The following is a 16,551-nucleotide window of genomic DNA, read 5'->3' on the forward strand; positions in this document are numbered from 1 at the left end:
GGCTGGGCAGGACAAGGCGGTCCCCTGAGGCCTCCTCCCACCAGGGGACTTCAGGGCTGCCGACTGCGCTTCTCCTGCCCGGTGGGCAAACCAAGGCACAGAGCGGCAAGCGGACAGGACTGTGGTCCTCTGCTCCAGAGCCCAGCACCCCTCGCACCCGGGACCCGCGCCCCGCGTACCAGAGTGATGGCGTGGGACAGGGAGCACCTCAGCATGTAGCCCGTCTGCCTGAACTCCACCGCCGACACGCCGTCCTCCAGGACCTCCACCTCCAGGCTCTTGTTCCTCCAGCACCAGTCCTCGTGCACGATGCTGACTGCAGAGGCAAGCGCCACGGGGAGAGCGTGGGCCGGGGCACGCCTCCAGCCGGCCCGGAGCTCTCGCGGGAGGGCAACGCTGGAGCAGGCTACTGCTAAGGAAAGCCGAATGCAAGCCGGCGCGGGGGTGCAACTCCGTGATCCCTGCGGCTCGGGAGGCTGAGGCAGGAGGACCCTAAGTTCAAGGCCGACCTCGGCAACTTAACAAGGCCCTAAGCAACTTAGCAAGACTCTGTCTCTAAATATAAATTTTAAAAAGGGCTGGAGATGTGGCTCAGTGGTTAAGCGCCCGGGTTTCCTTTGGCCCAGTACCAAAGGAAAAAGAAAAGTTGAAACCATGGCCAGTAACATCACCAATGAAGAACTCCAAGTGGGCCAGAGAGCGGACTCGTTCAGTAAAGCTTTTCAGCTTTTTGAGAGGAGGTCTCACTATATTGCCCAGGCTCCAGGGACCCCTGCCTCAGTCTCCAGGGGTACAACCCGGGGCCCGCCTCCTGTTCAGCTGGGCAGGGCTGCACTACCCAAGCACCCCGCAGCTCCTGAGCAGCCCAGCCAACGTGGGAACAGGCGCGTGGCTGCCTTCCGGGGAGACTTTTCACGAATGCCAGTAGGCAGACTCGGACCGTCGACTCAGACCCCAGTGACAGAAAACGTAGTTCCCAGAGAGAGATCTACTTTAAAAGCTCCTCGCAGCCGCAGCTACAAGCTGATCTTTGAAAAAGCAAGTACAGGCAAGAGGTGGCTTCCTGAGAAGGGCAGGAGAGGAAGCACCGCTGGCAGCACCTCGTGAGGACCAGCACCTGCGTAAGCTCACTTCATTCAGCCTCGTGTTCCACAGGAAGGCTGCAGTGTGCCCATTTTACAAATGGGAAAACTGAGTCTCGGTGGCACTTAAAATACCTGAGTCTCGGGAGGGGGGAGTAATTTGCCAAGATAATACCACAGCCAAGGTGGACAGCAGTGGAATCATGTCCACTCTCACTTCTGGCATCCACAGCTTGAATGGCATGCATCAGACACCCTCCCCAAAACGCAGCGGGCAACTGTCCTGATGAGGTGCCTCCAGCATCGAGGCCCAATGCACACCCTGTGGTCAAGGTCACAGGCAAGGAAGCGCTCAACAAGAGGGCACAGCTGAGACGCATGAGTACTGTGACTTGGAAAGTTCACGAAGCAGGAAGAGTTACTTTTGTATTTTCCAGGGAGCACGTTGTCAAACGTGAAAGTCATGGAGTTGACCTTGCCGGAGAGCTGGAGGCTCCGCTTCTCGCCCTGGCGGCTCAGGGACTGCAGGGTCACCAGCAGGTCGCCGCAGGTATCTGCCGAGGAAAGACAGGAAGCCTCACGTGACTGCTGTCACAGCGGGAAGCACGCCCTTCCGCCTGGCAGGCCTCTCCAGAGCGGCCGCAGGGCTCAGAGCCTGTGCATTGACCTGATTCCAAGCAGTCTTCCGGGGCCAGAGGTCAGCAGCACACAACAAGGGCATGAGGGAGAGAGAAGGCCCACGGACTTGTGTGCACTCCAGTCTGAGCCAGGAGAGAAGGGAGAGAAAGTGACATTATACAGTATCTACTCAGACAAGATGAAATGCAGGTGACATTTATGCAGCACCAACAGGAGCCAGAGAAGTGGTGATGAATGGTCACAGAACGTGCGTCCTGCACCAGGCAGGAGCTGGGCCTTTACCACGTTACCAACAGGAAGACGAACATGGCCCCCCGGGTTCTGGCACTATTCCGAGGCTGGCACACGCTAAAGCATTGGAGCCTCGGGACTCTGGGAGGTACACACTGCTAGCTCCACATCCAGGTGAGGGACTCAAAAGCTCAGGAAGGCTAAGCAATGTGCCCAAAGTCAGCCAGCAGGGGTGCAGCCCTGGAGTCTGGTTCCAGAGGCTCAGCTCCTCTGGTGACGCCACACTGCCACTGCCAGGATCGCATGCGGCCCCTCGAAGCCTCGAGGGAGTAGTACCACTATTACCACTTTACAGACAGAACCGAGGCAGTCTCAGAGCTGGAGGACAAGAACTGGGATTGAAACCTGGGCCGGATTCCCCCTCCTTTAGTCAGGAGAGAGAAAGAAACCTACGGATTCCTTCCAGAGCCAAAGCAGAATATTCTAGAATGTTTCTGGTGACCGCCCATGACAATGATTCAGAAAGAACTGTGTGCACGATGGGGTCCCAAACCCCCTCCGCCGGAACAGCACTCCCCTTCCCTGCCTCCCGAGGAGGAAAGGGGTCCCCAGCCCCAGCCCACCTGCCGACGTCTTCTACACACTCTGCTCTTGCTTTCAGTTGACCTCTTACCCAAACAAGAGACTTTCCCAGACACGGAGGCCAGAAACTGCACAAAGGCCACGTCCATGACAGGGCTGTCGGTCACCACGAGCGGGAAGGTCCGGGGCTTCAACATCAGTCCTGCCCTGGTCTCCGCCTCAGGGACCACCACCTGCAGACAGACGAGGACTGGCATCAGGGGTGTACCAGGGTTCTCTGGCCCTGGGCCCACGGGCACTAGAACATTCACCTGGGCCCCAAACCAGGCAGATGCTGAAGGACAGAGGTTCATTTCCAGGCCCAGTTTTAAATCCCAGCAGACCCGTGAACAAGCTGAAGGGAACATTTCCTCTTAGATGGAAAAGCCAGCCTGCAACAAGCCCGGCGCGTGCACAGCAGAGGCTGAGCTCGGCCATAGCGCACTGCTGGAGCCCGCCGTACCCAGCCCCGTCCCAGAGGGATCCCGCTCTACCCCAGAGGAGATCCCTGCCCCGCGGCCCGCCCGCTCCTCCCAGGGAGGAGTGCAGAAGCCTGTGGCCAGGGACAAGGTCTCCCTCTGGCTGTCCTGCCACTCACTCACTGGGCCCAGCCACACTCTGGCCTTGCCCCTGGAGGTGAGGACGCAGGCCAGGGCTGCCCCACTTCTCGCCCTGCCTGGATGGACCAATCACAAGGCTCCCGACCAGCTGCCTCGATTTAAGGAAAGACAGGAATGAGAAGCTCCACCTTCGCCTGAGGTGCTAGAAGCCAGGCACTGTGGAAGCCTCAGCTGCCCTTGACAAGCAGCTCATTTTGAGGTCCTCCTGGATTCAGCCCGCCACAGTGACAGCTGCGGGACACCAGCCCCTAGCACACAGGAAGACTGGAAAGGAGAGAGGCCTGCTGTGGTATCTCTGAGCTGGTGTCCTTCTGCCCTGCAAACCCATTTTAGCTCACAACTCTTAAAAATCATTGCTTTTGTTTTTGTTTTTAAATAAAACAGAACTCTTCACACCTGGACTTTATAGGTGCCTGGTTTTGCTTTAAAGCAAAATGATCCATGAACATCCGTCTCCACGGTGACCAAAGACTTGTCCTTGTCTTGAGACGACAGGACCACTTTGTATTTACTCATCTGCTTGACGGTGTCAGGAAAGCGAATGATTGATATCTGCCCACAGACGCTGAACCTGTAAGAAGACCATTCATTCCGGCTTGAGAACTCAATTACAGCAGGAGAGACTCTTAGCCACCCCCAAACGATCCCTCTTCTGGCCCTTGTGCCTGAGACCAGTTTAATCTGACCAAACAGACAGAATGCAGCCCAGGTGGTTTCCACTTTAACAAGCACCCTGCAGAAGGAAGAGGGGACCATGGTGGCCCCCTGTGTGTGCTGGGTGACATCAGACAAACCCCACCCCCACTGCAGAAGCAAATTTCAGAATATTTGGAGATAACAAAAATGCTTCAGATAAATGGATCATTGACAGTGGGACAGCCTGGGACTGTGGACGTGGGCCAGCCCTGACAGCAAGCAAGAGCTGCCAGCTGCTGTGACATGGTGGCCTTAGCCAGGCCATGAAATAAGGCGGGTCAGGTGTATTCCTTGCTTGTGATTAGATACGATGCGCAGGTAAAAGCAAACACAGACTGCCAGAAAGAAATGGACTCCTCAGGAGCTAGAAGCACAACAGCAACTTAAAATTGAAATGCTCTGTTAACAACGGGCAACGACTGGGATTGAGAGTCCAGCTGAAGGGCTCCAGAGCATCCTTCAACGAACAGGCGAAGGCACATCTGCTCCCGAAAAGGACCTGCAATGACCACCACCCTCTGGTGATGCTCCTGGGCTCTGAGCTGATGTGGGAAAGAGTGAGGACCGATCACAACTGGAGCCCGCACGGCCTCTTCCCCTCGCTGGGCTGTATTTTCTCATCCTAAACAATCACTTTAGAGAAAAATCGGTTGTTTCTTTTGACAGAAAGATGATAAAGACCATTGGATCTGACAATTACAGGGTACGCTAAATGCCGGAATAACCACTCTGCTTCGGAAGAAAGACAGTGGGAGGAACAGCAGAATGGCAGAAGGCAGAGAAGCAATGAGCGAAGGTGCAGCTGCTGCTTCGCTGGCCGCCACCGCAGGGGTCAATGAGCTGGGCCCACGGGAAGGCGGGCGCGCCGCCGGCGTCTGTACGGGCCACAAGACAGGATGGTTTTTACACTCTTCAGTGGTCGTAAAACAGAAAAAAAAGGGAAGAAATCCAAAGGATGATAGTTCATGACATAGAAAAAAACTGCTTGAATGCAAGCTTCAGTGCCCAGAGATGAAGCCGGGGAACAGCCACGCCCAGACCACTGCCACCGTCTTCATCAGAGACCACACGGCCCATGAACCTGAAGATGTTCACTCTCTGGTTCTTTGCAGGACAAAACCTGCCAGGCCCTGCTGGAGCCAAAGGTATGCACTTCGGTCCTCCCGCTCCCCCGCCTCAGGCTGAAAGGATGGAAGGGAACGTGGAGGGCACTACTCCTACAGATCCTGGACGCGGTCCTATCTACCCGCCAAAGGACGCGCCACCTTCTCTGTCCCAGGTGAAGCTCCTGCCTCCCTAAATTGTGAATATTGTAGATCTATTTTCAGCTCACACCCTCCACTGAAGAGAAAGGCCCCAGATCCCTACACCTCAAATGTACACTGGTTTTTCCACTGAGGAGTTGGCCCAAGTCCTTGAAGATGGACCTATCTCAATAAATGTGACAGGGTTTAAGATCTTTACGGACAAACACTGGTCACCTTGGTACATGATGAGATGACTCTATGCTTACAATCATTTGAACAAAGGTCAAAGAGTCTGCTTTTTCAAATAAACTGGGGATTAATTAAAAAAAAAGAGACGTGAGAAAAGCAAAGATACGCCCACGTGCTACAAAGGCCAGTGTGCCTCCCCTCCCCACCCCCACAAAATGACGGGTTTTCCAAAGATTCTCAACAAATGTGATTTTTCTTTCTCTGGTCGAATTCCCTAAAGAAGCGCACACATGGCACGTCTCCATCTCCTGCCTCCGCCCAGCTGCTCCAGGAGGCGGGCCTCCCGCCCGGTCCCAGGCACCAGTATCTCCTCAGGATGGTCACCACAGCCTCCTATCGGCCCGCCACTCAAAGGCTGGCGTCTCCACCGTCCCTCCGCCACCCAGCAGCTGGAAGGAGAAAAAAAACCCAGTGCCACGGTCCACCTGACCCCTTGCCAACCTCCGTCCACAGCTTCCAGGACTGGGGAGGCAGGCGCTCCCACGCAGCCTCCGGCCACCCTGCCAGCTGGCTGTTCCTTGCTCTCCTGCTCAGAAAGCCTGTATCAACCTTGGTCTCCACTAAGTTCTTGGAACCCAGAGCCTCCAGGGCTCCCGTCCAGCTGAGCTCCTCTCGGCACCTGGTCCCTTGCCCGGTGACACCTATCAGAACATAACCACACAGTTTGCCTTAGCCTGACCACAAGACTGAAGCCCACCTTCGCTCACTTGGGCTCCTCATCCCAGGGCCTGGCCCAGAGCAGCTGCTAGAAAATGCTGGGGGGCCAGGGGCGCCTAAACCCAAGAATTATCAGACGGAGATCCGTTTCTCCATCTCCCAGTCACTACTGACTGCACTCCCTGACCTCGACCTCCACTGTCCGTAGCAAACAGTCCAGGTGGCCTCCTCAGTGAGCAAGCCGGTGACTGACTCTCCCAAGCCGGTGACTGACTCTCCTCCTCCCAACCTAACCTGCTCCCCTGGCTCCCCTCCATTCTCGTCCACTGCTCCCCAGTTCTGCCTGCTTCCATCTACCTGCTGCCTGTGGCCCAAGCCTCATCCAAGCCTCATCCAAGCCTCATCCAAGCCTCTGCCAGGGGCTCCACCTAGTGGTCCTCAGACCCAGGTGGCCAGTGCCGAACCTCAGGGCCCAGCTGGCTTGTGGCACCCGCAGCCACCGCCGTTCAAGCCGGGACCCTGACTGCCTTCCCAGCCCTGGCTTCCCAGTCAGCTGCTCTGCCTCCTGCAGCCTCTCCCCGCCCCCTCTCCAGACTGCCGGCTGGGACACCACAGGACAGGGGCCTCCAGCTCACCCTGCTCTGTGCCGTCACCATCTGTGGTGTTGGGTTGGGGTGGTGGAAACAGACCCTACTACCTCCATGCCCAACACCGCTCCTGGCCCCTCGGCCCAGAGGAGACAGCACGTCACGCCCGGGGTAGAGCGGCCTGAGATCTGCGCCTGGGCCTTTCCAGCCCGCTCACGGCCCTTCACCTGCTCTGTACTTCACACTCCCTCCCGCCCAGACCTGCCACCTTGAGACTGCACGCTCTGCTCTGGCGGCCCCCTCCCCAACAGCCCCTGTACCCTGCACCCTTCTAAGTCACGGAGGCGGAGCCCCGTCCCTGTCAAAAGGAGGATGGCAGCTTCCCAGCCTTGCAGGCTCGTGCAGGGGGCGGAACGCCCAGGATCTGACTCCAGGGTCAGGATCTCTGCACCACACGATCTTGCTTCAGGGCATCCAAGGGCAAGAACTGGACCACAGCAGGTCCCTCCTGGAGGCAGGCTCGCTCCCCACACAGGAGGAACGATGCCAATGACGCAGGGCACCTCCCGACCAACACTCGACCATCCATTATGCCGCCTTCCAACATCCCCAAGGTGCAGCTTCAGCAAAACAGGCCCCACAGACGTGAAGGCGACCTGGAGGACGGCTTCCTGCTCTAACAGACCCTTTAACTCTGAAGACCCCTGGCGGAAACCCGCAGGAGGCGGAAGGGGTCCTCCCAGCCTCTGGGAGCAGCTCACCCGGTGGCCACGATGTCAGCCAGCTGCGGCGTGTTGGGGGCGATTTTGATGGTGAGGGTCTCAAAGTAGAGGTGCTCCTTCTGGGCGTGGATGGTGTACGTGCCTGTGGTGATGTTCTCCAGGCGGAAGGAGCCGTCGGCCTTCGTTCTGACTGAGAAGCGTGGACACACAGCTCACACAGCCCACCCGTGGACGGAGGCGCCTGGCCTTCACAGCCTCACGCCTCACCCTTCCCATCTCCTGGCCAAGCAGGCCCAGGGCCCGTGTGGCTGCCCACCTTTGATCTGGTTGTTCAGAGTGACCACTGCCTCCGGGACACCTTCTCCTTCAGGTCCGTTCAGGACCCTCCCGGTGACAGAAAACCCCATGACATGGAACACGGGCTGGAAAACAAGAATGGAGACCGGTCTCAGGAGCCTGGGCCACAGAGGCCGTCCCTGGTCTGGCCCCGCCCGCCAGTCACTGCCCCCCTTCTCCCAACAGGGTCTGGCCACCCCCCAGTGCCTGCCGCTGTGTCCCCAGGAGACGGAAGTCTGCCAGACAGATGAATGAAAAAGGCCACTGGCTGCTCCAGGCGAGGGCAGCGTCCCCAGCCCACCGGCTCCTGCCCAATCCACCTGCCCTCCTCCAGGCTCCCAAGGGCAAATCCCAGCATCACTCTGCAGCCCGCCTGCCCTCCAGCACCAACCTGTCCTGGGACTCCGCTCTGCAAGGTCCAGGAGCCCCCTCCTGACCTCCTCCGCCTGGGGCTGCACTCCCCACTCACGACCCGACCTGTGCCTCCCCTGACCCTGTCTGCACCCTCCCCGTGAACACCTGGGCTCTCTCTGGAGTCATGGGGCCCAGTCACCCTGACCTTTGGCCCCTCAGTTCACCGTCATCAGGCCGCAATACCTGAACTATCCTGGCTCGACTTCTGAGAGCCTGTTTCCTGCTCCCTAGAATAGAAGCTCCCTGAGGACAGGGACCCTCTGTCTTAGTCACCTGGTACACAGCAGACACTCAATAAATACCTTCTGAATGAGCACACACACACGTGCACATGCGCAACAGCGTCTGAAAGGCGGCTTCCTTTCTATGCAGGTGGTCAACTGGACCCTCCCAAAACCATCCGGTCCTCCCACCCACTCGCCACTTACTCTGACCTGCACCCAACACACGTTCTGCGTACTGGCACTTAGTCTGTGCCAGGCACTGAAACCAACACCAGGGAAACAGAGGAATGAGACTCGGTGGCCCTGACCTCATGGAACCCGCAGGCCTCACTCGAAATTCCATCCACTGCAGTTGAAGACTGCTCTTGACCACAATCTGGGACTGTCCCCCACCCGGCCCACCCCTCCCGGCGAGCCCTTTGAAGCAAGCAGACTCCTCTCCTGGCCCTCCTCCCCTTGCGGCACGCAGCAGGACAGACGGTCACTGATCTCAAACAGCAGAGGCAGCCTCCACTGTGCATGTGACCCCAGAGCGAGCGCCTACAAGAGGACGCCATTTCCACGCGGCACTTTCAGAGCTAACATTAAAAGAAAATGGCTAAGATATGATCTGTTCAATGACTCTAACCCTGGGGGGTCCATTTAGGAAAGATTCGCTTTCTCTGGAGGTTTGCTCTATCTAGCAAATTTTCTACAGTAGTTATTTTCTATTTCTGTAATTAAAGACAACGTAAGTGCAACGAAAACCACAATCACCGTCTGCGTCAGGGTCTCCGTCCAGTCCCATGCCAGGGCCCAGTTCAGCCGGTCTCATCCAGTCACTGCCACGGCCTCCTCAGCAGCCCCAGTTCCCACCTGCCCCCATCGCACCTCTCCTCTGCTCAGACGCCTCCAGTGACCCAAATGCTCCAGAGGAACAGGCCACATGGGCCAGCAGGACCTGGACAATCTGACCACCACCACTCCGACCCCTCCTCCTCCTCTGCTCTGCCTTCAGTCCCTTCCTGGCAGTCACGCTGCCCCCCGGGTGCCCCAATCCTCCAGGCATACTCCGACCTCAGGACCTTTGCCCTGCTGTTTCCTCTGCCTTAAACATTCTCCTGTCAGATCCAAGTACAGCTCTCACATCTGTCCCCTTCAGGCTGCTGCCCAAGTGCCGCCTTCACGGTAAGGACTTGTGAGAACACCTTCCACGGGGTGCAACCCTCTGTCCCCAACTGTCTCACCATCCTTCCTGCTTTATATCCACATCACCCCTAATTCCTAGTCTAACACCCTCATCTGCCCAGGCACTGGCTCTTTCCCTGGGACAGGAACATGGGCCTCTCTGGGTCACTGCCACATCCCCAGTCCTGGAAGAGGACCTAAAACATGTGCCACTGGCTCTCAGGAAAGCTCCGGAGTGAAGTAGCTCTAACGAAGAGTTCGAGCCCCAGGAAGAAGGCCCCGTGTGGACGGGCAAGGCGCACGGCAGGTCCCAGACGACGGTTCCAGGTGCCGTTTTTTCCAAAGGCCCTTCTGGATGAAATACTGATTTTTTAACATGTTTGCAACACACGTGCCCAGGGTCGGGAAGGCCGGCACCTGTCCCCCTGAAGACGGGGGTCTCACCTCGATCTTCAAGCTGTCATGCTCCACTGTGAAGTCCAGTCTGGAAGGGGCAACGTCAAAGGTGATCCTCTCCCCTCTGTAGAACGGAACCTGCAGGAAGAGTCTGCTCATCACCAAGAACCACAACACAATCCACCATCAATACTGCCATCGATCCCACAGCCTGCAGATGACGGGGGCGAGTCAGGCCAAGAACATTAACTGCACGGCTGCTGCTTTTAAGAGGCAGCCCTGTAACTACCGCAGCTGCTCCTGAGGGGACCGTGTCCCACCTTGAGGGCAGCTTGAGTTTCCCTCATACAAAATGCTTGTTTCACACTGCAGAATTTTCCGCACGTTGGAATATTTGCATGTACATAACAAGGTATCTTGGGGATGGGACCCAAGTCTAAATGGGAAATTATACTTATGCTTCACCTGTGCCTCATAAAGAACACAGAGGCCAAAGGTAACTGACAGACGCGATTTTCAATAATTTTATGCATGCCACAAGGCTTCAGGGTGGAGAATGCTCCACCTGTGGCATCAAGTCAGCACCTGAAGTTTTGGAGTTGGAGGATTTCAGATCTTGGATTTTCAGGCTAGGGACACTCGACCAGCGACTGCTGAACAGCATTCATGGGGTGGCAGGCAGGCGCTGGCTCTCCTGGTACTGTGGGCACCCAACATGAACAGACAGGGAGCCGCCCACTCACCACGGTGTAGCCCCCACTGGGCAAGGAGTAGAAGGAGAAGGAGCCATCCTCCTTGGAGACCGTGTAGCACAAGTACACCAGGCTCTCGTCCTGGGGCTGGAACCCGGGCACTGGGGAGACGCTGCAACCCAGGACGTCCTGTGCCGGGGAGAGAGGCTTCCTGTGTTGTTGTTGTTGTTGTTTTATAGATTTATATAAATATATATACCACTTATTTTAGTTGTCGATGGACACTGTACTTCTATTGTTTATTATTTTATGTGGTGCTGAGATCAGACCCAGTGCCTCACACGTGCTAGGCAAGAGCTCTACCACTGAGCTACAGCCCCTCCTTTATTATTTACGTGACCCAATTACACCAAAGAGCCACACCACGCGATAGGACAACTTTCATAAGTTTCATCTCTACATATACGTATTTTTTTCTCCTAGAATCTAGGGCATGTTCATACAGATAAAAGAAACAAAATCTTTATGCTCAAGTTGAAAGCTGAAAGTTGCCATAGTGTTCTCAGCAAAAGGGATGTGGATGTCCTTCCCGACAAAGGGTCTCTCCCTTCCAGATGAGGAAAGTCTCAAGAAGGCAAAGTGAGTGGCCCTGGGTCCCATGGCTTCTCTGAACCCGTGTCTGTCTGATGTCAAAGCCTGAGCGCTGTCCACTCAACGGCACACCCCAGCAGACACATCCAATTTCTTGTGCGTCAACACACAATGTTCTTAAACATGAGGCAACAAATGACCTAAACCAGCACCTCCAACAGCAGACCCTAGCTGCTGTCCCCGCCCGCCACACGCATGCCCTCGCCTCCTTTGCTCTCCTGGGCTTACCTCTTTGGTGACTAAGGAAGAAAAGAGAAGAAACTTCACCCCTTTCATGGGCTCCCCATCACTCCGAACAGAGCCAGACACGTTATAGCCCGCGACAATGAGGGGACCCGCAGCATTGGCGTTGGAGTTGGTCACGCGTACCGTGGTGCTCGCCTACGAGAGGGAAAGGTCTCAACTCCCGAACACAAGCACTTGCCAGGTGCCTAACGACATGAGAATGTGCCACATACTCACTGGGAAAAGCAGTGTGTGAAACCGCACAGGCCCCAGGACCCCCAGAGCCCCAGCCACAGTGCTCGAGGCCTTCAGACAGAGGGCGGGGATCTGCACGTGACCCACACCGTCCTGAGACCTTACTCACCCCCATCGTCTGTAACACTGTAGCAACCTAAGTGCCTCATAAACAGTTGTTATAATGGATTGCTTAGGGAACAATGACAAGAAAGCAGTCAACGGGCCATTTTTCTTCTGTATAGCTTTGGTAAACCACTGTGGACCTAAAGTTGGTTGAACCCAGGGGCGCGGAAGCCACGGATCCAGGGTGGCTGTCCGGCTCGGCTGCGAGGCCTGTCAGTGCCCCAGGTGCAGAGAAAGGAGGTGGAGCAAATGCCACTGGCCGTGTCCCCGTGGTGGCCCTTCCCTTCCCGACGTCCAGCTCTGCTCCCAGGCTGCGTACCCTAAGGCTCCAGCCTGTAACGTGAGCGTGCTGGACTCTCCACTCTGGCAGCATGCACGCGTTCTACGCTTTCCTCGAGAGAGAACGTGAACACACCCCGTGCCTGGGGGTGGCGACTGGCACACACGATGACCAGCACCCAGCCAGAGGGCAGAACCAACGCTGCAGATGCCCCTCGCCTGTTCCCCACTGACCACCGCCCACGACAGGCGACAGGATCCTGACTTCCAACCACGGGCTTCACTTTACATCGAATTTTATCTCATGAACTCAAGTTCCTTTCCGCATACTCTTAACACACAACGTGAAACCAAAAATCATTCTGCATCCTGTGTGTTATGTGGAGGCTTCTGAGTTTTAAATAAAACTTGCTTTTATGTGCAATGGTACTGGGGACAGAACCCAGGGGTGCTTAAGCTCTGAGCTACATCCCAACTCTTTTATGTTTACTTTCTATCTTGAGACAGGGCTCTTGCTAAATTGCCAAGATCAGTCTTGAACTTGCCATCCTCCTGCCCCAGCCTCCTCAGTCACCAGGTTACAGGTGTTTGAGTAACCTGAAACCCAGAGTCATAACAGGATATAGACACATCTAGGTATGAAGCTGTACCATCAATTGTAAATCATAAAGCCTATAAATGGAAACACTGATTCTGGGGCTTCTTTAGCAAGAGCAAGTAGCCTCAGAACTAATGCAAAAGCTAAAAGGTCAGGATGTCTTGAAACGCTATTTTGTTTTCTCACAATCTCACCTATTATGCTTCTCACTATGAGGATCTTCTATGGTAAACTATTTTAGTCAAGAGAAGCTAGAAAAAGAACTCTGAAGAACACCTACAAGTCCTCCTGCCAGGTAAAGAAATAAAAGTACAACTCGAGACCCTGGCATGCCGTCTCCCTTCCTCCTCTACACCATCAGGGTCACCATGACTTCATGATCTTTCTACATACCACTGGATCTGCAATGGCATTATCGCGAGTGCCTACAATCTCCTGTCTTTCGACTGTTTTGAAATGGGTCTCACTAAGTTATCGAGGCTGGTCTCTCACTTGTGATCCTCCTGCCTCAGCCTCCCAAGCTCCTGGGACTACTTCAGGGTGCTACCACACCAGGCTACAAGTATTTTATACATTCTCCTGGGGCACGTGCACAACAATTTCTAGACTGTTCAGTATATTTATAAATATATGTCTCAAGTTGAAAAAGAACAACAAAGAAGTCTATCTCATCAGGCATTTCTGGTGTTGATTTAGCTTAAAATAGCAATAGCTAATAAGAGAGTTCTCGCAAGTAAGAGAGCAACACTGCCACCTAAAACTGAAATTGACACCAGTGGCCCCTGCGTGGCAGCAGGTTCCATCCCATAAACACCCCTCCTTCAGCACCGCTAGTTCTACACCAACACCTGGAAATCCCCAGGTCTCACATCCTAAACCAAAGGGGGCTGCAGACCAGCATGTCACTGGCGTGGCTGCAGACAGCCCAAAACTCACCTCCTTCAGCGGCCAGGTGGGATGGGTTGCAAGGATTTCATAATCTCCAGGAAGAACTTTGAAAAACGCAAACCTGAGGAACACAAGCCACAGTTAGCTCTCTCTAAACAGCCCACGGGTTTCTCATCTCCTGACTAATACTGGCAGCACCAGGAAATAACACCCGAGTTATCCCCAATGTCCCCTGGCTGGTCAAGAGAGTGCAGTCAATTGGTCCCTCTGCAAATCCACAAAGGTCACTGACTAGGCTTGGGAGCACCAGCAAGGCCGTCCCACGTGCTGATGGGAAGAATGAGGGCTTCCGTTTCCCTAAACTCCAGGACTCCTGCCACCAAACATCACCGTCGGTCAGCAGGGACCAGTCACAGCACACTAAGCTGGACAGGGAGTGGGGAGGGAAGCAAAGGAGGGAAGCGGGAAGGAGTGAGTGAAGAGCCCCAGGCTGAGCAGGAAGCCCACAGGACACTACACTGTGGTTACAGAGGGTGACAAGCTTGGAGCCCTGCACCCGAGCTCAGATCTGTTATCTGAGATGAACATAAGCTTCTTGGGCTCTCCTGCAAAGCAACTATGATGAAACCGTAGCCAGGGACAGTGACTCGGTAGCTCCAGGCAAACTGAGGTCACAGCCAGCTGAGCTGCGGCTGCAGAGGTCACTGCTGGATTCTGACTTGTTTAACCTTCATGGTCCCCAGGCGACTAGAGGGTCAATTCCAGGCAACTGGAGTCCCAGGGCTGCCATCGCTGTCACTGGTTTAGTTAGTGCAGATGAAAGGGACTCAGAAAACTCAAGTCACTTTTTCTGGTAACGTCAAGAACATTCCTAATCTGAAAATCAACCTAAATGCCCTGAAACCCAAAAGGCCAACATGATTCCAAGTCAAAAAGTCCACACTTTGAACTTTTCACGTACAAAGTTGTTTCAAAACGTTGTGCAAGATCACCTTCATAAGGTGTGGAGGAGACAAGGGACCATGCTCAGACCTGGGCCCCGGCCCAAGACATCACATAACACACTGTATGAAAATGTCCCAAAATCCAAAAAGGCCTGCAACCTGCAACAGTTCCAGTCCCAGGCATTTTGGATGAGGGACACTCGACCTGTCGCAGCCTAGGAAATTAATTGCAGCGCCACATTTTGCCTCAGACCAGGAGTGAAAAGGCATCCAATCAAGAAAAGGGAAAGGTTATTTCAAAATGAAAAATAATTTCAACAAAATTTTTAAATTGGATAACTTACTGGCAAGCCCATTATAAACTTTGATTTTGCCATTCAGTCCGTCTTGTATTGAAGTAGCTAGTAATGATTTGAGCGCTTCTAAAATTATCAGTCTGAACATTAATCTTGGCACATCTATCAACATTTGCAACTATATAGATCCATTAAATAAATGCTTCAGATTTCACTCGGCAAGGTTAATTAGGTAATCAACAGTTCCAACTAAAATGGTTTTGATGTGACAAAATGATGTTTTTAAATCATAATCACACTAACCTATATTGAGCAAACATTTATTAAGCATATAATCCAGGCCAGTCAGTCTGAAGCAATATCAACTCAATCTTCCCAGTAACCTTAGGAGGCAGGTTCCACAATCATTTCTGTTGACAACTGAGGACACCAAGGCACGGAGGGGTTAAGTGACTTATCCCGAATCGAACAGCTAGCAATGGAGGAGCCAGGATGCAAACCTGGGTTGCCAGGCTCAGGGTCAGCCCCAACTGTTACCTGAGGACCTACTAAGTGCCTGGCTTACAGCAGGTGCCCTATGGGTGCTAAGTGATGTTTAATCAGGTGCAACAGGACAAAACGACTTCCATCTCACAGACATGGGACTTGGGGCTCCAAAGGGCATGAACTTGCCAGGAGTTAGGATCTGAACCCAAGCCTCCAAATCCAAAGGTCCCCCAGCCCCCATCACGGCCCAGCTCAGCCACAAGGCCAGGCGACAAGACGCCACTCACTTTCCACCAGGCTGCGTGACTGTGGACTGGATCTTCGCTTCCGTTCCAGTGTTCCTCAGAGACACCTGAACTCCCGCGGGACCCAGGGGCTGCCCTTTGCTGAGGACCTGTGTGCAGAAGGAGGTGAGGACCACGGGGCGGGGAAGAGCTCTAGTGAGGCACTGCCACTGTGCCCTGCCCCAGTGGAACTGGAGCCTTCTCTGGGCCGAGGAGCCCTTTGGAAAGATGACATAAACTATGGATACCTCCCTGAGGCTGGGGTGGGGAGCCCACGGTGACAGTAAAATAACCCTGTTTCACTGAACCCACACACCCCCTGCTAAAGAGGCACCACTGGTCTATAAGCCACTGAGACGGCAAGAAAAGCCCCCGGCCCACCTCTACGAGAAGCCCACACGTGACGTGGCTGAGGGCCTCGCTCTCAGCACAGGAGAAAGAGCCTGCACGAAGACGGCCACGGCCGGGACACTGCACGTCGCGACCTGGGGCCAGCGGACGGCAGGGAGGGAGGCCGCTGAGACAGGACCCGGGAGCCGCCCACCAGGCACTGCTCCAGGAGGGGCGGGAGCAGCCACTCACCCGCCCAGGAAGCCTCGGCTGGCCCAGCCTGGCCCGCGGGTCCTGGAAGGTGCCTTCCAACTCCACGCCCCATAAAGGACCGTGGGCATTTGTCCTCTTGGGTGGGGACGGCCAGCAGCCTAAACCTGCCTCCTCCATTCACCCCGTTCCACACACAACTGAGTGCAGGGCCACAGACCCCCTAACCCTGACAAAACACCCCATCCGAACCTTTCCGTTCACAGAGAAGCCCGTGAACACAAAGTTGATGTCCCCGCCCTTGGTACAGATGTCGCTGACGCCATCCACGTACAGCTCCACGTTTGTCGGCTCTGAGGAGGGAAGCAGGGAGGGGAGAAGAGGGCGGGCAAGACACAGGGGTGAGGTGAGTGCTGGGAC

At 55.0% G+C, this 16,551-nt stretch overlaps 1 protein-coding gene across 2 annotated transcripts in view; it reads right to left on the reverse strand.

Moving 5' to 3' along the window:
• LOC124970200 (nodal modulator 3) overlaps positions 1 to 16,551 on the reverse strand; it is a 46,509-nt gene that overhangs the window by 21,665 nt on the left and 8,293 nt on the right. For both annotated transcript variants that reach the window (XM_047533371.1, XM_047533370.1), the window contains exons 4-15: positions 16,384 to 16,484; positions 15,595 to 15,701; positions 13,630 to 13,702; positions 11,460 to 11,612; positions 10,632 to 10,769; positions 9,937 to 10,026; positions 7,668 to 7,773; positions 7,391 to 7,541; positions 3,590 to 3,764; positions 2,626 to 2,767; positions 1,505 to 1,636; positions 180 to 316 (exon numbers count right to left, since the gene is read on the reverse strand). In XM_047533371.1, coding sequence (XP_047389327.1) covers positions 180 to 316; positions 1,505 to 1,636; positions 2,626 to 2,767; positions 3,590 to 3,764; positions 7,391 to 7,541; positions 7,668 to 7,773; positions 9,937 to 10,026; positions 10,632 to 10,769; positions 11,460 to 11,612; positions 13,630 to 13,702; positions 15,595 to 15,701; positions 16,384 to 16,484 — 1,505 coding nt within the window. The remainder of the gene's footprint in view (positions 1 to 179; positions 317 to 1,504; positions 1,637 to 2,625; positions 2,768 to 3,589; positions 3,765 to 7,390; positions 7,542 to 7,667; positions 7,774 to 9,936; positions 10,027 to 10,631; positions 10,770 to 11,459; positions 11,613 to 13,629; positions 13,703 to 15,594; positions 15,702 to 16,383; positions 16,485 to 16,551) is intronic.

This window comes from Sciurus carolinensis, chromosome 18 (genome assembly GCF_902686445.1).
Source record: "Sciurus carolinensis chromosome 18, mSciCar1.2, whole genome shotgun sequence".
In the NCBI taxonomy this organism is placed as follows: Eukaryota; Metazoa; Chordata; class Mammalia; order Rodentia; family Sciuridae; genus Sciurus; species Sciurus carolinensis.